Below are 25,144 nucleotides of genomic sequence, written 5' to 3'. Positions count from 1 at the left end.
CTTGGGATGTTGGTCCCAGAGAAGAGATCTTGCTCTCTTCTCAAACAGTGTCTCCTGCAGTGCTCATGTCTGCAGAGTCCTGATCATAGTAATGCTGGAACAGTCTCTCTGGGCAGCAGATACGCATGGCTCGGTAGGTGTGGAGCAGCAGGCGAGGGAAGCGAGCTGTGAAGTAACGTACAAAACCATCTGGGATGGAGCCCAGCGTCTCCTGCACCTCAGGGGGCAGTTCTCTGTAATGGTGCTTCTGCAAGAAACAGAACAGGGAAAGCTCAGGAGGAGTGTGTGTGCTTAAACAGTCTCTTACAGGAGAGGCAGTGTCGTTTCAGGGAGAAAGTAAGCTCCTGTCAGTCTGTGGTTCTTTTTAAGACTTCAGATGAGGTGAAATGACACTGACACCCAACAACAAAACTAAAACAGTGGTGTAAAGAAGGAGGATTGCAGTGGCTTAAGTTTGCAGGGGGTGGAGCCTGAGTACACCCACAGAGAATCCACAGAGAAGCTGTTTACCTTATTTCTCATTGCCCGCAGAAGGTCCCGGACTGAGCCTCCTTTATATGATCTGAACTTCCGAAGATCTGCCAAAAAAATAACGGTTTGTGTTTTGATGCTGATACAGTTTCAGTTGTTGGCTCCAAAGGACCATGTCTGTTAGGTGTGTCTCACTCACTATATGAACGTAGCACTTAATTTGAATAAATAATTTGGTGACAAGTAAAAAACGTGCCAAAACTGAGCCACTGCCCTTACCTTGTTGTCTGAAAACTGGGGATAACAAACTCCTGCGCTCAGACACAGTTACCTGTCTGAAGAGGAACAGTGATGTGCTCTCTCCAGTCCATTTTCACCACCTCTCTTCCTCCTCTCTCTAACTGTTTGACTATTGGACCATCCAGAGCTTCTTTCTCTATCCGGTCACTGACGTCCTGGAAGAGACATCCCAGAAGAGACATCCCAGTTACTGTCAGTTGTATTCCAAATGCTTTTCCCACTTATAGCAAACTTTGGCTGGTTACACCCTGTCCTCATAGTACGGGTGTGATTCTACTTCAGGACAAAGCACTGTACCAGGAATGATGCTTGGGATGACAATGGTGAAATACAATCACAGATGATTCTCTATTTGACAAAAGCTTTTCCTCTTTAATCACTGAACTGAAAAGAAAGAACCTCAGGTTCCCACCCCACGCTGGGCCTAACTACACACTCACCACAGCAGTCTGCTCTTAAAAACTGGCTTGGCAGCATGTTGTACTGCACTGTGTCAGCTCAAAGATGCAGAAGGTGTGGAGAAAATGAATTCAAGATCTGAAGGTCAAAACAAACCTGAAAAAACTGGAGCTGTTTCTCTAAACTCCAGAAGAAGGGGTGCTCCAGCACGCAGCTGGCAGATGGGCGCTTCTGGGGGTCCATGTTTATCATCTGCTCTATTAAATCACGAGCCACGACGTCTTCTGCAAGGAAAAGGGTGAGCAGTCATAAGTTCATAAGGTTGGAAAGGACCTATAAGATCATCTAGTCCAACCATCCTCCTATCACTATCTCTACCCAACTACTAAATTAAATCCTTTAGCACCTCATCTAAACGCTGCTTGAACAGCGCTAGGGATGGTGCCTCAACCACCTCCCTAGGCAGGCCATTCCAGTGCCTGACCACTCTTTCAGAAAAGAAATGCTTCCTCAGGTCTAATCTAAATCTTCCCCGGATTAGTCAGAGGCTGCAGGGAAAGCTGATGTTCTGTGTGAAAATGGCTGCATTTGTTTCATACTTCCTCCTATCCAGCCCCAACCACTAGCTCACATTACACCCTCGGGTACCATGGGCCATCAACAGAAGGCTGCAGTGCAATTGCAGAGCTTTCCCCTACCCCTGAAACTCAGTGCTTTCAGAGATGAACAGTAACAACTTCAGTTTACTGCAGGAGTACTGCAGTACAGCTTTCACCACTGCCAAGTAGGTTTCAGTGGCTGTCACAGTTTTGCCTTTTCTGTGACAATTTCAGCACCCATTGGAAATTCAGAGCTGAGCAGTCACCGTCCACGTGCTTTCCGTACCGTGCCTCCCTGCGTCCAGAGCCTCCAGGCTGTATGCACCCAGCAGAATGTTGGCTTGGCGCTGCAGAGATTTGCCAAAGGGGTGGCTGCCCTCAGACACCACGTAATAAAAGACACAGCCTGCTGAAAAGATGTCCACGGTGTATGTCTGCAAATAAATGACCCTTAATAGCAACGGGGGTTTTCCTGTGGAGAATGTGAGCTTCATCATGAGGTGGTTATTTGCATCTGAGCACAGAATAAAACTAAATCACATTTTGCTCTTTAGGAGCTGTAACTAATTGAAAAAAAAATACAGCCATAAGAATACATACACATAGAGATGTACGGTGAGAAGGAGATTTAAAGAGCTGCTGCTTGTGTGGCTGTGAGTCAGCACAAGTGCTGAGGCATCCAGCACTGCACCCCTCAACGCCTGCAGCACTGCAGCCTGCCCCCAGGGAAGGTGAACACTTACAGGGTTCTCTTTGCAGTCCTCACTCAGCATCTCAGGGGCGATCCACCCTTCGGTCCCTGGCACACCCGAGCGCCGGCTGAAGCTGTGTCTGCCCACTGCCAGCTTCTTGCACAGGCCGAAGTCTGAGATCATGGCTTTGACTTTCCCGTGGGCGTTGGGCATCGAGATGAGGATGTTATGGGGCTTCAGGTCCCTGTGGACTGTAACAAACACTGTTTGGTGCACAGTACCACTGTCACTGGCATATTTTTTAATCGCCGCACCAGTCGTCGTTTTACAGGGACACACTGAACCTGTATGCTGTCCAGAAAGCTTGCAGTGCTCTGAACAGTGCTAACAGCCACCCTAAATGCAGCACAACGCTGAAGTCAGAGCACTGTTAGTGCTAGGACAGGCTGCACTGCTGTCTGTCATTGCCAGGGGCATCGGAGCAGTTCCCTCTTTATGGTTAAGACAATGTACCACTGTGCCCACTGCCGAGAGAAGAGTCACTCTTACCAATGCTGAGGGAGTGCAGGTAGGCAAGACCAGATGTCGTCTGTTGCAGGAGGGTGATAGGCTGTAATCCGTGGTGACTGAAGGCCTTTTGTTCCACATACTGTACATGACAACAGAAAAATAGAAGGCAGGGCCGTAAAATTGCTTATCACTTTAAGTTTCTGCATAGATAAAACAGAAGGAGAAGGATGACTAAGTATGAGTTATCTGCAGGAATATCAGAGGAGAACAGCATCTGCCCTTAGGTCAGCGCGGGGCTGGAGGACACTCCTGAAGCTCTAAGAACATCCCTGCTCTTTCATAGAGACAGTGGCAAGAACATCTGCTGCAGGACTTAAGCTAAGGGGAACTGAAAAGGCCTTCCAAGGACGCCCAAGATGACGGAGGGTTGCAGGAGAGCCAGCACCTCCTGCAGCGTGGCCGCGCACAGCTCGATGGCGATGTACTGGAACTGCCGGTCCTTCTCCGCGCAGAAATAGCGGATCACGTTTGGGTGCTCATCGGACTCTCGTAGCAGCTGCACTTCACGGTCTGCAAAGCTGAAGCACTCGGGAAGAATTCTCTTCACTGCAACATCACGGTTATCAAACGTGCCCCTGCAGACAGGAAAGCCACATCAACCCACTGTTAGAGGCCGATGCGGACAAGGCACAGAACACAATGTAGGACACTGCATAAAGTACTTCTGTGCTGGGAACAGATACCTTTGGTCATCTGAACATCTCTAAGAGTGAAGAAACTGCATGAAAATACACTACACAAAGTATTTTATTTAAGAGAAGTGCTTTTGTTCATCTGAGGTGTTGGGTTTATCCATTCACTTCTTAAAAACTGTAACGCAGTAAGAAATCAATCTGTTAAGCACTGAATGCACATTGCCTACCTGTAAACAATTGTTCCTTCAGCTCCGTGCCCCAGCACATCTTTTGGGTTAAATGAAATCTTGCCAACCATCACTCTGTTGGCATCATCATCTGAACAAAAACGAGAAACAGAATAACTGTTTTAGGGATGGACCAACCTGCCTGTGCGTTCTTCCGGAACAGAATGAAAAAATCATTTCACTCATGCTTAAATTCACAGCCCAGATGATAAAAAGAAATTAACAGCTGCATTTTGTACTGTTCAACACACAGTTTCAAACATATTCAGTACAGAACACCTGATATAAGTCTCGTGTTCTGGACAATACAAAAGACAACAGATAAAACCTTCCTAGGAAGTTCTGTTGAATTTGCAGAGTGACAATTCAAGTGGGTTTAGTAGCTGTATCCCTGCATAGCCTCTAAAGGGTCTAAAGAGTGCAAAGAAAGACCAGGCAGGGAGGCAGACCACGCTGCACAAGTCTTATTTCTTGACTCTAGTTCATACATAATGTTTATTCAGATGACATGGCTACAGCTTGTAAGAATATATCCTCATGCACAACAAAAATCTCTCCAGTGACAACTCTATTGGGTGTTTTTCTGAAGCAACTATTTCTGCTCCAAGACGTAGCATGGGACACCTGTCTGATGTTTTTGCCAGACTAAATGAGGATGATGGTCTTTTTCATCTGTTTGATATCTGAAGTACCATCAGCAAGGATTTAATTGTGCTGTGCCATCATACAGACGTTCACAGACAAGTGCACAAGATGAACATTACCTCCCTCTTCCTGCTCTGTAGAAAGGCAGCTCCCAACATCAGATGTGGAGACGCTGGAATATGCAGAATGGTTTGAGGCTTTGGGTGACACATTTGGTGTGCTGGTAGCAGAGCTGTCTGTCTGTCCACAGGACGTGTCCAAGAAATCTTCTGGAGGTAGATCACTGGGAGCATGAAAGGGCAGCTTCTGTTGCTGCAAGAGCTGTATCTTCTCTTCCAGCTGATGCTGTCTTTGTTGTTGCTGATGCATACTCTGAAAGAGGATCTCAGTTCATAAATGAAACTGCTCACTTAAAAGGAACACTACAGTTCCTAGAGAAGACGCATCCAAAAGATGGGAAAACTTTCTTATTATACTGCCAGATAAGTGGGTTGGAGAACTGAAAGGGCTTTTCCTCATGTTTTCATTTTCATTCTCAACTTTCATGGCAAAGCTGAGTAATCACAACATGTTGGTTAATATGGCAGAAGCTGCCTCAGGCTAACTAGGTGTCTTTAAACCACAGCATGATAAAGGTGTTGGAAGTCAGAAAACATGACAGTGGTTCAGGTGAGCCAATGGGGAGCAAAGCCACCAATGTTAACATGATGTCTGTGAAAAAAGAGTTTACAGATGAAAGAAACAGAAAAAAAGAATCTCCAGCATTGGCATATATGGCAGCAGAAATACTGTTCCACAGGCATAGCCTCTGCAACCCCCAGCACATCTGGGAGCTAAAAATGAGAAGGGAAAAAAGAAACTGTAGTGCATTATTTCCCAACTCCTGCATCACTTCATGGGGTTAAGCTGTCAAACACTTCTGATTCTCCCAAAACAGAAAACCGCATCAAACCCAGTCAGCATTACCATGGGATAGGTGATGATGAATGCCACCCAGCCCACGAGCAGGAAACTGCTCAGAATGATGGTGGCCATGTCCTTCAGCATCGAGTCCACAGGAGCTTCTGGCCGAGCAATATGCCGAGCAAGCTTCTCCTCAATATCACCTGGAACAGCAGGAGGCACTTCTGCAGAACCTTCAACTATGTCAATAACCTACAAGGTACAGAAAGCTCTCTTAGTTCAGTGTCTTCACGGGCACTGCGACACCGAGAGGATTTTTTCTGAACCCCTCCACAGCTTCTGTTCCTCTGCATTCTCTAATCACAACGTAAGATGATTATCCTCATCACAAACCTTTTCAATAGTGACTTTATCCGAGTCAGCTGGAATCACATTTTCAGGTCTCTTAGGTAAGTTGCTTGGGAATTTCTCCAGGATCTTTGTTGGGGCAGATAACGGAGTTTCATGGTGCCCTTTAAATAAAATGTGTTCAGACTTTGATGAAAACCATAGATGAAAGCTGATACACAAAGGACTTGAGAATATCAAAGTATGAAACGGGCTTAAATTAAAACTTTTTTTCCCTCTGTTCTGCCCTCTGCTGATCCGTTTATTTTTGAAGCAAAATTCTTAAGGGTCCTGAAAAATCAGTTCTGCTCTTGTGTAATCAGGGACACACGAAACAGGCTGACACCTCATTATCATGATCTTCAACATCTTAATCCTCCATTTGTGAAATGGGGAAAAGACAACACTGATCATTACAATGAGAATCAAAGTAATACTGTGCACAATGAAACAGAAACCTGAAGGAACCAGAATGCAGTATTTACAGCATTTACAGTACAATAAACTGCTTATACCCCTCTCTGGATGAGGGGGCAAATAAACAATAATTTTCCAGTCACTCCTCATTCTCTTGACTGAAAGAAGCAGATGCCTTGTAAAAACACCACCACCAGACATCTACTTAAAAACATTCATGGGTATTCTAAAGGGGACAAAGTACCAATGATTACTACAATTCAGTAATTGCCTCAGTTTAGTCTCATTGTGACACATACACAGAAGTTGAGGACACGAGGACAGCTCTGAGGTGTGGACTGAGGACAGCCACCAGCAGATGGCAGTGCAATCCTGCCTGGAAGGCAGACACGGCCGAGCACGGGACGCACCTATTAACAGCAGGTCGTTCCAGTAGCTGAGTTTGTTCTTCCCTTTCAGCCTGCCTGAGAACTTCAGATCCGTACTGGGGGTGATAACACATTCACCGTTGTCTTCAATTGTGACTCCTTCAGTTTTTGGACCCTCTAGTAAGGGTATGGCACTGCCACGAGGCTAAAAAGAGAGATTATCATTATAATTAATGCACTGGATCTCTAGACTATTTCAGCAGGGAAGCACATTAAGAAAAATGGAAGGTCAGAATTGGTGGGAAAGCAAAAACTGGTGACAAAGTCACCGTAAGCAAACACTGCCCTTTATGCCCTCAGCACATGCTTCAGCAGCCTTGGACGTTAGACCTTGCAAGCTACACATTGCCTAGGAGATGAGATTACTCTCTCTTTTTAGAAAAGAGAATGGGAGCTTTATTTGCTGTTTGGATAGACACATTGTGAGCAGCTTCCTATCAAGAGGAAGGAATTTTGATGAAGAAAATACAATTTCAACAATTTTGAGAGTCACCACAATGCACCAACAATGCTGCACAGCAGCTCTGGTTCACTCCTGCCCAACTCTCCTGGCCCAACAAGTACAGTCCACAGCATCTGAAATTATTTTGGAGGTATGGTCATGCAGCCTAACACTTATTACTGTTAATCATTTCATTAAACATTCCATTTGCCATGTGTTTTTTGATTCCAATTTGTGATTTCAAAACTAATTTCTGTGAGTGTACAACCATCAGTATTGTTTTCTATTTTAATAAGGATCCCTTCTCAATATTGGAGCAAACTCCATCAGTACAGGTCCCCATTTTCCATTACAGGGCAGAACAGTGTACTTCTAGAACCATTTTATGTAGGAAAGTGCTTCATGCTTTAATGGAAGGAATCCCAATTCCGGATGGATTCAACATACCTTTGTTTTAGATACACGGAGGCTATTTCTCATTTAAAATGAGAAAAAAGCACTTTAAAATACTTCTGTACCTTTTGTTGAGATTATGTTCCAGTGTCTTTCTACTCAAAGCATTTAATTTCAACTTCCATTATTGTTTTTTTAAATCCTAGAGCAGTGCTAATTCTGTACAGGCCGTTTTCAGCAGGTGCATGCACCTCCTGCAGCCCCCAACTTACCACGACTGTTACTCCTTCGTGCACCATTGATGGTGATGCATACAAACTCGTGGAGTATTTTCCTACATAAAGAGTCGGTCTGGAAAGAAAGCAGTGTGTTAGAACCAAACAAATGGATGTTTTACCACGTTAGCTGAAGCCTAATTCACAACCAATGCATCAACTTCCAAAATCATCAGTATTTACTTCTTGAAAACCCTGGATTCAAAAAGTGCTATGAGCAGCCCATTCCTTTTACTTATGAAAGCACTGTTATTTGTCATAATCATCCATTTCTTATTTGTTGTCATAATTACTCAAAATGGTATTTGCCAAAACGCCATGCATCTAAATGAAAGGCTCCATGTTAAAAAGTACCAACTCAACATACAAATCTGATAAAAATTAAGAAAACGTATTTACTACGTAGATGATTTTTGTGTCTCTGCCTTTAGACAGCAAAAGATCAAGATGAAATACAATCACTGCTGCTGACAAAGCCCTGACTAAAGATAGCAAGAACAACAGGAATACTCATGCTCACGTTAATTTGCTCTTGGTCTCTGTTTCCTTTGGGAAAGGATATTTCCACTTGGTAATGTGTCCGACCTCCCCAGACATGAATGTCAAATACCGCAGAGTTTCTATCCCCACATTTGTGTGCACAACTTTCCGCAATCCTTCACGTTGCCAGATGTAAAAAGCTACCACAGGAGAAGCGTAATTCTGAATCCACAGCACGTCCCCAGACTCACTGTCTACAGTCACCACCAGTCCGTCTCCATTAGACACAAAGTGGGACATTTCTACAATATACAAATGTATAGGAGATTATCTGGATTGCTGCTTGCATGCAATTGTAGTGATACATATTAATTAACAAGCCTCACATAACTGTGGAGATCACTGTCTTATGCCAGAAATGAAAAGCTGTCAGCGTTAAACTGATGAAAGCTGGGTTCAGAGAGCAGGAAAGCCACGTTCAGCTCACCTCTCCAGCATGCAGGACTGCACACCTCGCTGCCCTAAACCTACAGGTTCAGTAACACACATCATGCCTTCAGCACACGCTGAAAGGGGAGCTTCCATGGCTGAGAAGTGACTGAGGAGTCTGTTGCTGAACGACTGACAGCTCTGCCATGCTCTGTTCCGTGTCTGGGTTCAGAAGGAGCCCTGCAGAGCTGCTCTGTGCCCGGTGCCTGTGAGAGCAAACGCAGTCCTTGCAGACTCCATCCTCATTAACCTCAGTGTAAACTCAAAGGAGGAAGATAAGCTTTAAGTGTCCCACACCCTGGGCAAAAGCAACAGACAGTTCCAGAGTTTGTGCACTGCAGTTCAGGTTGCTTCCTCTGCTGCCTTTTTCACTACATTTTAAGAGTTGTATCTTCCAGGCCCCTTCCTGCTAGACTGCATTAACCTGAAACTACCTAACAGGCTTTAGGTACTAAGCCAAGTAAAGGCTAAAATCTGATAGATATCAAGTGCAAAAACATTAGATCAACTTATTTGTTATAGAATAAAACAGAACATATTGGCCTGTACACAAAGCCCATGGGGAATATCTGAAAAAGAAAACAGAAAAACAAGGACTGCAATTAAATTCTTACTGTATTTCACGTCTTCCTCAGGCAGAGTAGCTGCATAATCAAAATAGGTGGCATTCCATCTCAGCTCCTTCTTCTTGGTGTCATACATGGTGATTGTGTACTCTGTTAAAAAATACACAGCCTCTGAAGCAGAAAAGCCCATGGGAGTACAGAGCAATAATCACAAACGTGAGACACTGCTCACTGTGCTCTGCATTCCACTTTCCCAACGCTGCTGATAAATCAGTGCTTCACAGCAGCTGAGGACAGCACCCACCCCACTCACACACTCAGGCTCTGCAGCTGCACAGCCCACCTCACCAGCACTCTGTTCCCACCACACAGCTTCTGATGTGCTTTATTCTACTTAGATGTTTCTCAATCCCATGTCCTAAAATGTAACTTACTGTGCCCTGTAACTGAACTATCACACTTGGGAACGTTTTCACCCCTGTATTTGTGATTACACATGTCCATGTGACTCCTTTTTACTAGTCCACATCTGTGCTTTGGATCTCAGTCTAATTTGAAGTTATTTACAATGCTGTGCTTGTAATTTCAGTCAATATGCTGTGTCTTCATTTTCCTTAAATATTCTTTATGAAAACTGAATGTGATGCAGGAAACTTAGCATTTCACAGCTGCTATATAAATATATACGTGCCGTGCAGTCACCAACAACAGTAACAGATCATTTCTACTCCCAAAGTTTACAAAAGTACAGTGTCTTTCCAATTGCTATGAAGAGCAGGTATTTTTTTCTGTGTACAGTCTACAAGTATAACTCACAGATGTTATTCTAAGACATAAACTTGACAACGTGAACTGATCACAAGGCCATCTGTTACCATCCTCATCTTGGAAATGACAACAAAAACAGCAGCACAGAAAACAAGCTGCAAAAAAAATAAGCAGCAAATGACCTGTTCTGCCAAGGTACAGCAGCGACGTTGATGGGCAAAGACTTTCTGCAAATGAAGAAGTCAAGGTCTGCTGTTTCTCCCCAGTCATGAGGTCAATCACATACCAAACATCCTGCTTCTTCCCTGAAATCATAATCTGAGCGTTACCATTCAGTTGGAACAGTGCACTTTGTTTTTTATTCTTCGTCTTTCTTTAGGAAGCTCATGAGTGAAAAACTCATGTGAAGAACTACAATCAATACCCGGAATACATTTCCACATAGTCTGCCTGGGACTTCATGGCTGCTGAATGTGTTACAGTTTAAAAGAAGCTTTAAGTGGAGCTCACCCATGTAAAGGATCCCATCTGAACTGCGGCAGGGAGACGCCTGCACCAGCTCTGGGATGGTAAATGGAAGTTTCTGGGGAAAAGAAGAGCAATAAGAGCTTATTTACCTTGGTGTGATACATCTTTGCTCTTGTTCATAGAAAAGAGTAGCCAGAAAATTTAGGAAGTCTCAAATGACAGTTTTTAATTATTTGCTTGTAATACTGCAGTGCTGATAACACAAAGGTTCAGGATGAGGCCCAACTCTGAAAACTCAGGACAGCCAGAGGCCTGAGAGAAACACACAGAAAAGACAACCTGCAGCAGAGATGCAGAGGCAAAGACTGTGCTTTTAAGGCAGCTGTGTGGCCTTCAGCACATCATGTTTAACTGCCTCACCTGTAAGGGGTGTAAGATGTTTCCCTTGCAGTAACAATTACAAAGGCCAGCTAACTTCATGCAGGTGAAGCTGCTGACAGGGAGCAGCAGCAATCTCTGAACACAGAGCTCCTGAGATACTGCCCCGGCTGCGCTGCAGGCAGAGGGTGTGTGGAGATTCTTATTGTTAACACTTCTATAAGGATGAGGCCACAATAATGGACAAGCTACACTAACAACAAAGATCAGCCCTTTCTTACTCGTGAAATTACTCCACTCTTGCTTACACTGCTTATAATAGTGATTCCAGAGATTTGATTACTTTGGTTCAGGAAGGGAGATTAACAGAATAAAGGGAACGTTGTTACTGCTGCTTCCTGGATTCACCCAGGAAAAGAACTGGGGCTCATTGTGCAAGCTGTGATTTGGCTGTGATGTGGGGAGGTGGAGCAGCGAGTAAATACTGAAATACTTAACAATATGAAGTTCTTAAAGGAAATTGTAACAGCTGCCAGAGAAAAGAAAACTCTGCGAAGCCAAACATTTTATCTGACTTTCATCACAAGATTTAAAAATGAAAGTCCAAGGTTAGCTAACATCTGTGGGTTACACAGACTGGAGAGCACTCTGAAAAGGGTCAGCGGTTCTGTCCACCCACTGAAACAAAGGCGTCCTCTGCGGGTGTCACAAAGGACATACATTCATCCTATCTTCTGCTGGAGAGTTCTAGAAAATGAAGTACTGTGGTGAAAGAGATATACCCAGTTTGTACTAATCTGGGCACGCCTTTCCCATGTGGCTGTACAGAGGCTGCATGTTATTTGGATGCTATCACAGAAATGTTATTTGTCATCTTCGTTATTTCAGCAAGTTTCAGTACCAATGAACAAAACAAACACATCTGCTGTTGGTGTTTGCAGGAGACAGTGATTCCCTGACAGCCACAAGGAAGGTGGGAACATCCCATTCTTAGGAAGTACATTACTGTTCTGCAGAAGTGATCGCAAAAGGACATCAGAGTATTTTCATTCTCACAACTCACACATTCAGCAGGTGCATATGGTTCTGCTGCTTTTCCAGAGAACTGCTACCATCCCACCAAACAACACAAAACCTGCACTGTCAAGAAAGCAGAAAGTTCCCTTGGAGTCGTATCCTCCGTGTGAGTCTGACCAGGGCACTCATCTAAAAGCTGTGAGGATCTCCAAAGGACACTTACAGTTAAGCCTTCGTTGTTCTTGCCACCAAGTGTATACAAACTGCCATCGTTTGGGTCTGGGAGAAATGCTGGCCTAGGATTTAAGCAGCAATTATAAGTGATTAAAAGAAGAACTGTGCTTCTCAGAGAACAGATAAGCAAGTATGGTCAGTATCAGACTTCCAGAGAAGTTCACCTAACTTACTCTAATGCTGCTTTGACTTTGTATTACCTATTTTGGGAAGTTTCATTTCTTAGCTGTGGAAATGAACAGAAGCAGGTCTCAGAACTGACACAGGATTACTAATGCATTTCAGAATTCAAAGTTCCACACATGGCAGGCAACTGCTCAGCTGAAAGCTCTTCAACAAGACCTGTGTGCTTTTAAATTGTCACAGAACTTAGAAGTAAACAAAATCAGAATCAAACAAAACCAGGGAGCATAACGTAGATAAGGAACAATAAAACAGTTGTCAGAACTCAGTAACTTGAAGAGGGAAATGCAACTCCTCACCCAAACAGCAAAAAAAAACCCACAACACAAAAAAGATAAACTTAAACCATACACACACACACACAAAAGATTTCACCACACACTGCAGAGACACAATTGAAGCCTCAGATTTTCTAGTGACACGTGAGACAGCTGTGCTGGAGCAGCGACTGAAGTGCATGAGGGTTTTGTCTGCAGACTGTGGTGGCAGCCGTGGTTGGGTTTCTAGGCTTCACTACCTTTGGTCTTTTATTTGGGGAGAATAACCGCCAAACCCAGAGATCACTCACTGGTGTCTCCATCACGTTCAAAGCTGCTCAGTTAAGGTTCTGGCAGTGATCACACATAACTGCTAAACCTGATCAAAGACTTGAGAGAGAACAATCTGCAGACAGGAGGTTTCATCTCTGCATTACAAGAAACGTATGTTACTAACCACATTCTTTCAGTATCAGCTCTTCAAACAGCTTAAATTTCACATAAGCAAGGCATGACACCTTCCAAGAACACACGTGATTTTGTTTCAAAATAAACCAAATTTCGACATGGCAGTGAAAAGCAACAAGCAATAAATGACAGAAAGGAAACACTTACTCTTCCACGTGTACTGGCACCTGCAGTACAGGATCTGCATGAACAGAAGAAGGAAAAGTCATCACACTGGCTGCTTGGTTCCTCCACCTCACCAGACCCAGAATCAATCAGGCTGCAACTTGCTCCTGTTTGGATGGCTGATGCACTGAGTCTGCAAGGAGCCATCCCAGCAGCACGCAGCCTGTCACAACTGCCTGTGCACATGCAGCTCGTACTGGCTGAACGAAGCTCCACGTTTTGTGCTGTTACTGACAAACACAGTATGTACTGTACAGTAAAAGAGGACAGACTGCAGCCTCCCCAAACACGGCCGCATTTCAGCTTTTTCAGAGAGGTTCAGGGAATCCCCAACAAGGACAGGGAATCCCGAGAGGCAGAGTGCTCCTTCCCACAGCTGAATTCCAACTGGTGAAAAAACATGCTGGATCATCTCAGAACTGAGGTCACAGTGAGTCAAACATCCCTGCAGAACTCAGAGGACTTTTCACTTGAGCAGCTCAGCAACTGCGTGTCCACACGCTGGGACTGGAATCACATATCCCTGCTTTCCAGATTTCCCTCAGCAGCAGCTCCCTGTAATTAGGTAAGTCATTCTAATGGCCCTGATTTGTTCCAATACCAACAAAGATAATTACCACTGAACAAAGCAGCAACTATTCTACACGAGAACAAAAACTTTACAGAGAAAATGCGATAAAGCTCTGATAAAAATCCACCTGCCCCTCCCTTAAGCCTCCATTCCCTGTGCAAGAGGAAAACCAAATTTCTTGCAATGTCTACATAAATCTTTTGGGACAACTTGTCCAAAAGCTTTCTGCTTTTCAAGAACAAGTTACCAAAACAACAGTGAGGTATGGAACCATGAGCTGGTAAGCAGGACACCATCCTGCATCCAGTGCTCAATGCAGCACTGCCATTTCTAGAGACACCTCCACGCTTTTCCAACTGCTTTGTCCTGCAGACCCCACTAGGGCAGGGTAGCTTAATGGCTCTGGCATTAACATCATACCAGTGCACACCAGCTTTGGTGTTCTGACCTGGTGACACACACGTGTGTAAGCACACACATTTGTGAAGTTATCACCAAGGAGTACTGCTCAGCCAATTAATTTAGCAAAGCAAATTAGCACCTCCAAGCACACGAAGCTGAGGCACAAGAATAAAAATACTGCTAAGATGGATGGTACCTTTCTCTGTGTCACTGTGAAACTGCAAAGTCATTATTCGTTTGGAACTGACAAGTTTCCATTTTTTCATGTTAATAACTTTTAATGAAAAAAAAAAGAATTGAAAGGACTGATTCTAAATTGTAAAGATTTGTTCTAGAACAACAAGACTACTCAAAGTTACTGGAAACCTGTTAGTGTGATTTATGTCCAGTCACTTTGGCAACAGCTGGGCTCAGCTCAGCTATACCCCAATGAACTGAACACTCAGACCTGGGCAAGCAGATGTCCCTATAAAATCATGGTTGCATTATGAGCAGGAATTATTTATTATTTGCTTGCAATTCTAACCGTATTTTGCATACATATATGAAGAAAAATTATATATACCATTTTTGAAACTATAACTACAACACAAAACAAAGCACCGTTGACTTTTTTTCACAAACACATGCTAAGACAAAATCTGCCCCTCAACCATGTCAAGAACAAGTCTTGTTTTGATGCACGTACAGGGCTGCACCTTTTCATCACTGTAATGTGCCTCTAGATAGAGCATACAAAACCAATAAGTGAAAAAGGAGAAGTGGAAGATTCTGAAATAGCAAATGAGTAAACTCCTGCCCCACTGGAATGAGCTGCAGGAAACGGTTTCCTGACCTGAGGCCCTTCCATAACACTTGGGCTAACGGGCCCATTCTGAATCATGTCATCTCTGCTTGCTGCTGCAATTACAGAAAATGAGGTTAGAGAAACCTGCTGGAATGAGAGCAGCCTACAGTCACTTTGACAGTCACACACAAGGTATTTCTTCCCAGCTGGAAATAACCACTTCTACTAGAGCAGGACCTACAGATCTCAGAGCAGTCCTTCAAAATTTACATACTGGATATCATTAACAGATAAAGTTCTTATATCTTTGTCTGAGATCTTAAATGAGTGCCCCATCCTGGAAAGCCCTTCCAGTACACCGTGTGTTTCCATGCCCACAACAGGAGCAAAGGTACCTCCCAGAAGACATCAGGGGGAAGAACATGCCCTTCATTCCACAAGCTTTCCAACCAAACATCAGCCTTCCACAGCTCAGGGAATGAGTTAGCTGTGTGGCCCTCTAAGCCCCTACAGCTGACAGACTGCAAGACCCACAGAAAACAAAGGTATTAATACCTGTACCGTCAGCAACAGTCCAAATATCCCTACGTATCACTGCAAGGAACAGCTGTATTTCTGAGCTACTAACTGCATTTTCTGCCTGCATTATGGGGAGCACAAGCATTCAGACTGCCTTCCTTGGCAGCACTACACAAAGGCAGGAAATCCAAACATATTATTGTGCTGATAACCAGTGGTTCATTTACTCTGCATACCTAAGATAAGTTCCAGCATTACATTAAAGATCGTGGTGTTTGTTTAAGTGCCCTCTGATAAAGAGCACCACCTCGGTTTTTCTCCCAATCAAAACAAAATGCATATGAATTGCCCTTTGTTAAACACTGGCTGCTAAGTGCAGTGATAAAACCTCCTCCTGACAAATGCCTCCGCAGCACTGCAGGTGACCTCCAGAACTCAGCACACGTGAACTGCACCACACGTGGCTCACTGACATCCTGGGTACACCTGCAAGAGCACTGCTCTCGGTGCAGGCCGCTTCCCATCTGCTCGTCCCATGCAACAGAACACTGCTACTGTCGGCAGAGTACACAAAGACTGTGTACACATCGAGACCAAATCCTGCACTGCTCCATTTCTCTAGGGACTTCACGCTGCAAGATGGTACAGACTGAGGAAGCAGCCCAGCACAACGCATGCAGGAAGCATGCAGGTCTCAGCAGGGACAGGGGCAGTCCTATCAAACGAGATCATCCAGTCTGGCCATTCTACTGTATGAACAATATATTGCAACACTTATTTTTTTCTAAAGAAAGAAGTTCCCTGAGCAACACACTTTGATCGAGGTCCTTCTCATTACGAAAGTGCCTTTATTTCCTCCTCAAAAGATCTCCTGCCACTTACTAAGCCTGTCTGACAAAAAAAAATGCTAGTTACGACACCCTTCTGGTTTAGGACAACGTACTGCACATCCAAGCCAGAAGTAAAAGCTTCTCTTAAAACTACCATAGCCGATACAGCTACAATAAAGGAGGAGGAAAGGTCTAAATTTAAAGGGGGAGGCAGAGCAGGCAGAAAATGTAATCACATCCAGCAGCCAAGATCCTTCAATAAAGAATTTGCTTTACCCCTTTTTACCTCAAGAATAGCTACAAAACCACTCTTGGCTCCTTGGTGAAGTCTTTGTATTCATTTGTATTCAAATACAAATGGTATTTCTGTATTCCCCATTGTATTCAAATACAAATGGTCCCAGAACTAAGAATAATTGGTTTGCACTGCAAGCATCAGATGTGCACAATTCACACCATTCCAGCTCACCTACTGAAGTGACTTGAGGTTTCAACAGAGGTCACAACCATGCAATCGTTGTGACTGCTTTCCATTTTGCTTTCTCCTTTATTTCCAGAAGTGAAAAGAAAGTTCTGCTACCCTTTCTACTAAATGCAATCAGATTCCCACTGAAACAAATTTGTATTAAATACTGAATTTATCACAGAGACAAAAAGAGTTCTCTCTACAAAATAACTGAAATTACAGAATCACCTCCAGCCACTGAGCAACGTTAAACTTCTGTATGAAAGTGCAGCTCCTTCGTGTAAAAACCTGTGCTGCTCCTAGACACAAAGATGTGAGGTGTGTGCACTGCACCCGTGGATGCTGGGTACTCTGGGGATAAAGTCAAGCTTCCACAAACCCTCTGCCAACAGTTCCACCAGCACACTCCCATCTGACATCTGCTCTCCTCTGTACATTCTTACACAGCACTCACTCTCCTACAGTGTGCACCCACCTGTTCAGTTATAGCACTACAGCTAAAACACTCTGGGGGAAAAAAAAACACAAATCTGGAAATAGATCTGCAAGAGAAAATATGAAGCTCAACAGGACCCCAGAAACACTGGCATCATTCAGAGTCTGGAGAAAGAGCAACAGCAACAAAAAAAGGGAAATAACAAACAAACAAAAAGTATTTACCAGGCTCCACAACAGTCTGAGTTATCAATTGCTAGTACTGAGAAGAGAGCACCAGGACATCTCCTCACCTTCTTTTAAAGTCCACTTGATCGCTCCCGTCCGCTTGCTGACAGCGTGCAAACTTCCATCAAGAGTTGAAACAAACAAGAGTGTTTCAGGCACAGTTACTGAGCTGGTGTTCTAGAAAAGAAAAACCCATACACTGAATGTCACTGTTTACTATGGGTTTTTTTTTACCACCATCTTCATCAGACAGTAAATTGCATAGAACATCATCTTTTGTTTTAATCACACGGGCTGGACAATCCTGTCCTGAACTCAGTGATGTGGTTGCTCTGTGCCACAGGACTGCTAACTGCTCCCAGCTCCCACAGGCAAACTTACAGTAACCCATCCCCAGCTCAGTCTCCAGAATCAATTCTCTATCCAAGTCTTCTTGTATTAAGCTGTGGAGAAACCAGATAGGGCCAATTTAGGAAATAATCTGATGCAAAGCCCATGCAAAAAGAGGCCTAGGGCAAGGAACTTCAAAGCTGGTGGAGGCTGAGGGATGAGCTGGAGCTGCACACATGTACACAGCCCCTGAGCAAGGACCGAGTGCTCAGGACTGAAGCAGCATAGAAGAATGAGGAGATTCAAACCATAAGGGCTCTTAAACGTGTTACTGTACCTCAGGTTTCTGACTAATGCATTTCTGCAACAAACAGCACTGTTTAAGCAAGACCACATCCACAGCCCCTACAAAGTAGCTCACGCTATAGGACTCAATCCTAACTTCTAATCTCTTTGCCACTGGGGAAATGCCACTCCATCCTTTCCCACGGAGGCACAGTGCTGTCAGGTGCCTGCTGTTATTTCTACACCAGCAGCTTTTCAGCCTGGCTATTGCATGTAGTTTTATTAAAAGGACATCACTCAGTGCTCTGTAACTGCTGTGGGATCAGTGAGGACAACTCCAAGGTGTTTCGGTACACAAAGCAGAAAAAAACCAAACATCAACCTCATGCTTACATTTCCTGCCTAAAGATGATCTTACACACCCTGAGGCCGACCCATTCCCATTTACCCAGTCTCAGGTTATTGCACAAATAAGGGACAATTTGTGCACTGCATCTGCACTGCTCATCTGTGTGCCACCTGCCACCATCAGAAAGTTTCACTGTTAAATATAACTCAACTCACCACAGCTCGTGAAACAAAAGTACGTGCATTTTTCACAATCAGCTATGTCTTAGATGACTTAAATCACTCTTAAAGATTACCAGTCACACAAGAATTATCACCAAGAAAATATAAATTAAGATTCCTGAGTGCAGGAGCAACAGCTGGTTTGGGAAGCTGTGTGTTTTAGCACAAGGCAGTCGAGCATTAGAGATGGGCAAAGCACAGAACTAAAAGAAGAATCAGGGACACCTACAAACGTCACATGCACTTCTTCCTGGCCACAAAGGCTGGAGCACACAGCTGCCAAACACACAGGGCAGAAAGAAAGCAAGCTAAATGCTTCCCTGGAAACGCCCACCATTCCTAATCATTCTGGGTTCTGGCAATTAATGAAGAGCAAAACTTCCAAGATGTGTTGATAACATCATTGTGATGCACTAATTTGAAATCAGTCTTTGTGCAGTAACATTTTGTACTCATGTATTAATTTGCAGCCGAAGATTGCCATATATTTTACAAACAATCCCAAACAATCCTAGTGAACAGCGACTGCTGACAGCGATTCCTTCATCCTGTCCACAAGAAGGCTGTAAGGCCAGCTTGCTTCTGAACTATCACAGTTTAGATAACATTCAGCTTCTTCAGCGAGGCCTCGTAATAAACGGAACAGCTGCAGTTGTGCAAAGCTGTCTGCTCTGAAAACGGGAACCGTAAGAAACAAAAACCACAACCACTGCGGGAATATTCCAGCTCTGCTTTAATGACTTGCACGAATTGGCCCATCGGGTTAACTGCAGCTAATTAACCATCATCCACAGCAGCCAGATGCTGCCCAATGCACACAGAAGGTCGCTGTTCAGAGCACTCACAACGGACCTGCATGAGTGCAAACAAGAAATCACAATGAACTGCAAAACTTGGAGGAAAGAAAATGTTTTTTTTTTAATCGGGCAACTGCCAAAACACGGCACACCTTCCTCATTCCCAACCAACACCTTTCACTGCAGAGCTACCTGCAAAAAACCTGCTCTGCACAAGTTTTATCTTACTGAATCCGTATATTCTCAGCATTTTCACTTCCTTTCTTCTTTCAAGAACTGAATACGAATGCGAAAACGAAGCATCTGTAGAATGAAGATCCTAATGACTGCAGTTAGATATCAAATTTATTCACATGCAGTGCACAGCACACTGCTTGCTGCAGCTCTGTGGATTTAATACTTAACATGGGAGCATCTGAACTGCTGTCTGTGGCAGAATCAAGGTTATAGAGATGATGGAATGAAATGCAAGCTCTGCAACTCCCATCAAAACATCAGAAATCAGTACTGGCTTCCAGATGACCAACACCTGAACAGCCTGCTGGTACCTGGGATTCAGAGCATCCCCTCCAGCACTCTGCAGCCACAAAACTCTCCCTGCTGCTTTTGGCAGAAAACAAAACCAGCAGCTGAGTGCTGCCCACGGCAGAGCAACACAGCAACCTTCCAGGTTTGACTGAGATCACAAACTACGACGGCTGCTTTTGGTCTTTTCAGTACGATGCTGCTGATCTGTCCTGCCAAATACCTCCAGGAGGCACTTTAAGATGTAGGGAATTTGTATTACAGCATGGAAACAGTTTAACTCACCTGAATGGCATAAAACAAAACTCATAAAAATGAACAGGGAATTACCTGCATTTCACTTGGGAACAGAAACGTGCTCTCCTTTATCAGACTGCAGTACTGAGGTTGCAAACACTGAATGGATTTTATTTTTAGCACACAGTTTCGCAATTGATTGATTAATGGATTAATTAAAGTCTGCACTTAGCAGCATTATGGAAAACTACAAAAACTACAGAAATCTGATGCAAAAAGCCAAAGCAACCCTCGTTTTTGTGTGAACTATTTCAAACCAAAACCAAAAGCCCATAATACCCTCAGCCCTGGGATGGAGTGTTGGTACAAACACTGCTGTGCGGGCACTGTGAGGCCGTGCTCCCTGTGGGATGGGGTCCAGCTCGGGATGCAGTGCAAGGCCTGGAGCACGAGCACCTCACACCACTGCTTTAGGCTGAGGAGCTGGAAGATAATACAGGACGATCACGGCAGCCGTGAGTCCACTGAGCAAAAAGAGCTCAATTCAAAGGGCAGAGAAAACTGAGCAGAGAGAAAACCACACTGAGGAACCTCCCTGGGATCCACTGCGTCCCAGCGCTCCGTATTCTGTGTTCACCAAAATCTTCCACTGCAGCAATGACATCAGGAGAAGGATTCACAGTTATTTTCTGCTTTTGAATGATTTTTTTTAAGATAAATTAATTCAAAGCACATTTTCAATAACCGTCAAGCACTCACTGAGTTAAACTTTGACAAACATTCTCAACGCTGTTTGCTAAGAGTCAGTCAGAGCCCAAAGCACGGGCCCAGAGAGAGCATTTATCTGTAAATACCAGCTAGTAACAGCTAAGGACTGCACTAAGAACCTTCCCCTCTCTCCAATCCTACCACATCTTCAGATAAAATGCTTTAGAAATCAAAGTAAGAAAATGACTCCAAACAATGCAGAATGACCCAAGAGTGAAAGGAAGGACAGCGAAAGCTGCAGAACAAGTCTGGCTGTGTTTGTATGCCTGTGGTACAGCTCAGTGTCAGAGATCCTATCTGAACTCACCGCAGCACTTCAGATGTTTTTAAAGCTTAGCAGTGCCCTAATTTGTTCTTTTGTGAGAGAAGAAAACAGATCCCCACAGGAGTAATTCCTTCCATTAATTTATCTTCTTAAAGCAGTCCTTGTGAAATGCAGGCCACTGGGTTTGCACAACTCCTCCTGAAGTCTGTGGGTAAGCAGACAGACAAGCAGGCCGTTCTGCTCCTGGAGCTGATCTCTGTAACCCAGAAATACGTGCTGCTCTGGGGGTGACACCACAGCAGGATGGAGCTCATGTAAACCGTATGAACAGTGGGTGTGTGATGCTCTAACTCTGAGAACTGCCACTGATTTCACAGGAACCTCTCAGTGCTTGCCAGTAAACAAATCACGGCGCTTGGTGTTACCAGGCAGTAATTCTCCTTTTCTGAGTCTTAAAGGGAGTACATATGCACCACATGTAATTTGTCTGCTCTGATGGAAGATTAGGGATTGACTTGCCACCTATCATTTAAATTCTCCTAACTTCCTCATTAACTCCTGACTTACCCAACAAAAGAGCTGATGATATATATGCCCTCATGAAAAAACATTTACATTCCTCAATACATTATGAGTTTAATATATACCACACTGCATTTGCATCTTACTAATAAAAAGTGCAAAGAAACAGCTTCAGCATGAGCAGCACCAGATACTTTCCTCTCCACGACAAGGTGCGGACCAGAACAGATGCTACTGGAAGCACAGCAAACAGAGCAGCATGGAGGCACAGCAAATCCCTTTCAAGGCTCAGCACAGTGATCACGGACAGCCCAAGACCTATCAGCCCAGCCTGGACAGCTACCCAGTACCAGCACTGCCAGCCTATGGGCAGCAACTCAGCAGGCACAGCAACAGGGAGAAGACCAAAGGGTTGGTGAACTGCCAGGGGAAGTTCTTCAGTACAAGTGATAGTTAACGTATGAAAGAAAGCTGCCAAAAAACTACAAGAGGAAATGGAAAACTCTGGACATCCTTCCCAGCTATCCTCTGACTTGATGGGACCTTGAGCAGTGCTCAGTGCTGGAAGCTCCCAGCTCAGACCAGAACCACTCTATAAAAACAGAGTAATAGCAAAGCTTAGTTCAATTTCACATGAACGCTAGCAATCAGAATGAGTACAACAGTTATAAATATATGAATCTCTGTCACTTCAAGACAGAGCTGGCCACTGTAATTTAGGTCTGCAAAGTGAGTTCGTATTCCTCACCAACCTACCAATGACCCTAGCACACGAATGGATTTACTCAGCAACCAAGGAGACCTGCAACTCAGCACATATTAATGCCAACTAACGTAGCTCTTGAAGACGTCCCCCATAAAATCCTCTGCAGTCTTGCATGTATTTTCACACCTTTCACTTAACTGATCAAACATCTCCTGCTGAGATAAGGAACACAGGACCAATGACACCTGGGTAAGGCTGGGGCTTTTCCCACGTCGAGCACAGCCCCTTTAGCAGCTCTGACACCAGCCCAGAGGCGGCCAGGCAGCGCAGCACTGCGCCCCGAGCAATGGTTTTGTTCCAGAGTTTACCATTTCTGAGTTGCAGTAACTCCACGTTGGGAAATGGGCAAAATAAGGGATGTCCAGCTGCAACACAACCCACGAGGAAAGAGTAAACATTTCTATTATAATTACTCCATGGCTCAAAACTAAGAGGTTTTGGTTTTTTCTCAGACTACAGAGAGCTGTAAATCAGATGGCTCTACTGCATTCCTCGTTGCTCAATCTGAAATGTCACCTTTTTATGTGCTCCCATACATTGCCAGGGCAATCCCAAGAGCTATTCAGTCTGTCAAATAACAAGGGATGGGATTTCATATTGTAAGGAAAAGACAGGAAAGAAAGTCCTCTAAGGAACACGTAAGTTAAAAGAAAGCACTATTAAAGCCAGGATATGAAGTACATTTATCAAAGAAAATCCGCAGCAGCAAACCATCATCTGTAGCCTTGAAATAAGTCTATAGGAAGCACAAGCTGCACAAAGCTTCCGGCAAACCCGTGTTTTTCACACTCCCTCAGTACCAAGAATCACATCAGTCTTTCTAATGGGCATTTATCGCTCGTGACACGAACATAACTTCACAGTGAAATGCATTAATTGTAACTGAGACTAAAATCAAAGAAATGAAAGTATATGAAGGACTGAAGGTAGAAATCGATTTCAGCTTGGAATGAAGGCAAGGAGTCGTGCTGGCAGAGGGAGACCAGGCCAGGGGCTGAGAAAGGAAACAAACGGAGAACTCCAGTTCAGATACCGGACTGAGGGACACCAAGGGGAGGGAAACACAAGAACAAGAGTGCTGAGCTCTGCCCGGGCCCAAAGCTAGGCTTCTGTGACCCTGCAAACAAAAGCTATACAGAACTTAGTATTAATCTGTTGATTCATAAATTAGTTTTAGTTTTAAAGTACTTTTTAGTACTCTGAGTACTGTTTTTAAAACTTTGTGGATTGCATACCAGTGTTTCCCTCCCAAGATCTGAACCTGCAGAGTAGCAGGACTCAGAGATCTGTGGACACCCTGCCAGCACAGACCAGATAAAGACAAATACAAGTGACAGGACCTTCCTCTACTCCTCTGAAGAACCACTGCTCCCCCTACAACTCTGAGCAACCTCAGTCACAAAATACTCCTGAAGGGTAGAAAGCTTTTAGATGATCCTGCTCTAACCTGCCAATATTGGGATCTAGAACCATTAACATTCTCCACTAACAATTTTAATGTAGTTTTTGCTGACATTTTTTTTCCCTCCCAGTTTCTCGCTCAAGTAACAACTCTGTTAAGCAGCTCCATTACTAAAAGTGTTTACTTTTAAAGAATGGGAGTGGGGCTCCTAGATGAAAAACAAAGCCTGCAGCTTCGCTTATCCAGAACTGTAACCCCATGTATTACACCTGAATTTTCAGGTAACAATAAGCAATCCATCAAGGAACACAGTCTAACGCTTGGCTGCACTCAGATATAATGGAAGCAGTAAATGCCAGCTGGACTTTCTGTTTCCCAATGCTAAGAACTAACAATGGAAAATGTCTTTCAGAACAGTTCTTTGGGATACCATCGCATCTGATACGTGACAGAACCCATTTTAAGGTACTCTGTTAGAAATCATTATCTCCAGCGAGCAATCTGCACAATAATCCAAGTATCCTACGATGGGGTTCGGCCACGCTCCCCCAGCATTTGCATCTGAACGCGAGCACAGGTGGGCTCCGCTCATTAATGCCCTCCTGTGCGGTTACAGCATCAGAGCTTAAAGACGGCATTCAGCAACAACGCGGAGAGCTCCCACAAGTTCCACTATCCGCCTACAGAGCTTCGGCGCGAAGTTCGTTCACCCTACAGCCATCGGTAACTGCAGAAAATTAACTGCATTTTGATGTTTCGAGCGGTTACACGCACTGTGCGTTCAGGTCCGGAGTCGCGCGTGGGCGCCGCAAAGCACACCGGGCAGCGCAGCGCACCGGGCAGCGCCGACCGCCGCGGGGCCGACGCGGACATAGGACGTAACGACAGCTCCTTCCCGAAAGTGGCCAAGCCCCGACCCACGGCAGCTCCGGCCAACTTCGGGCGCAGCCCTGCCGGCCGGGCGCTCCGTCTCCCGTCCGGGAAAGGGCCCTCTCTGTCCGAACGAGGCCTCCCCCGGCCCCGCAGCGGGCCGGGCCGAGCCGTGCCCGCCCCCCTGCCCAGGCCCGGCGTCGGCCCCAGCTTACCCCGGGGCTCGGCGAGAGGAGCAGCAGCAGCGCGGCCAGGCCGAGCAGCACGCGGCGCAGCGGCTCCATGGCTGCCGCTCCCCCCGCTCTGCGCCGTC

The 25,144-nt window shown here is 44.7% G+C and overlaps 1 protein-coding gene across 1 annotated transcript; it reads right to left on the bottom strand.

Moving 5' to 3' along the window:
* On the bottom strand, positions 1 to 25,143 carry ERN1 (endoplasmic reticulum to nucleus signaling 1). Its single transcript, XM_065735576.1, has 22 exons — positions 25,047 to 25,143; positions 17,560 to 17,671; positions 13,239 to 13,272; positions 12,173 to 12,245; positions 10,597 to 10,669; positions 10,269 to 10,391; positions 9,367 to 9,468; positions 8,304 to 8,565; positions 7,781 to 7,859; positions 6,656 to 6,818; positions 5,835 to 5,953; positions 5,505 to 5,693; positions 4,658 to 4,910; positions 3,894 to 3,984; positions 3,417 to 3,606; positions 3,011 to 3,110; positions 2,513 to 2,712; positions 2,056 to 2,203; positions 1,327 to 1,454; positions 803 to 926; positions 511 to 578; positions 1 to 247 (listed from the first exon to the last, which is right to left on the bottom strand). The coding sequence occupies exons 1-22, from the start codon at positions 25,113 to 25,115 to the stop codon at positions 41 to 43; spliced, it is 2,907 nt and encodes a 968-aa protein (XP_065591648.1). The 5' UTR covers positions 25,116 to 25,143; the 3' UTR covers positions 1 to 40.
* Between the last annotated feature and the right edge of the window lies 1 nt (position 25,144).

This window comes from Cyrtonyx montezumae, unplaced genomic scaffold (genome assembly GCF_038088225.1).
Source record: "Cyrtonyx montezumae isolate F1298 unplaced genomic scaffold, pur_monq_1.0 scaffold_19, whole genome shotgun sequence".
NCBI lineage: Eukaryota > Metazoa > Chordata > Aves > Galliformes > Odontophoridae > Cyrtonyx > Cyrtonyx montezumae.
This window is presented reverse-complemented; position numbering and strand designations above follow the sequence as displayed.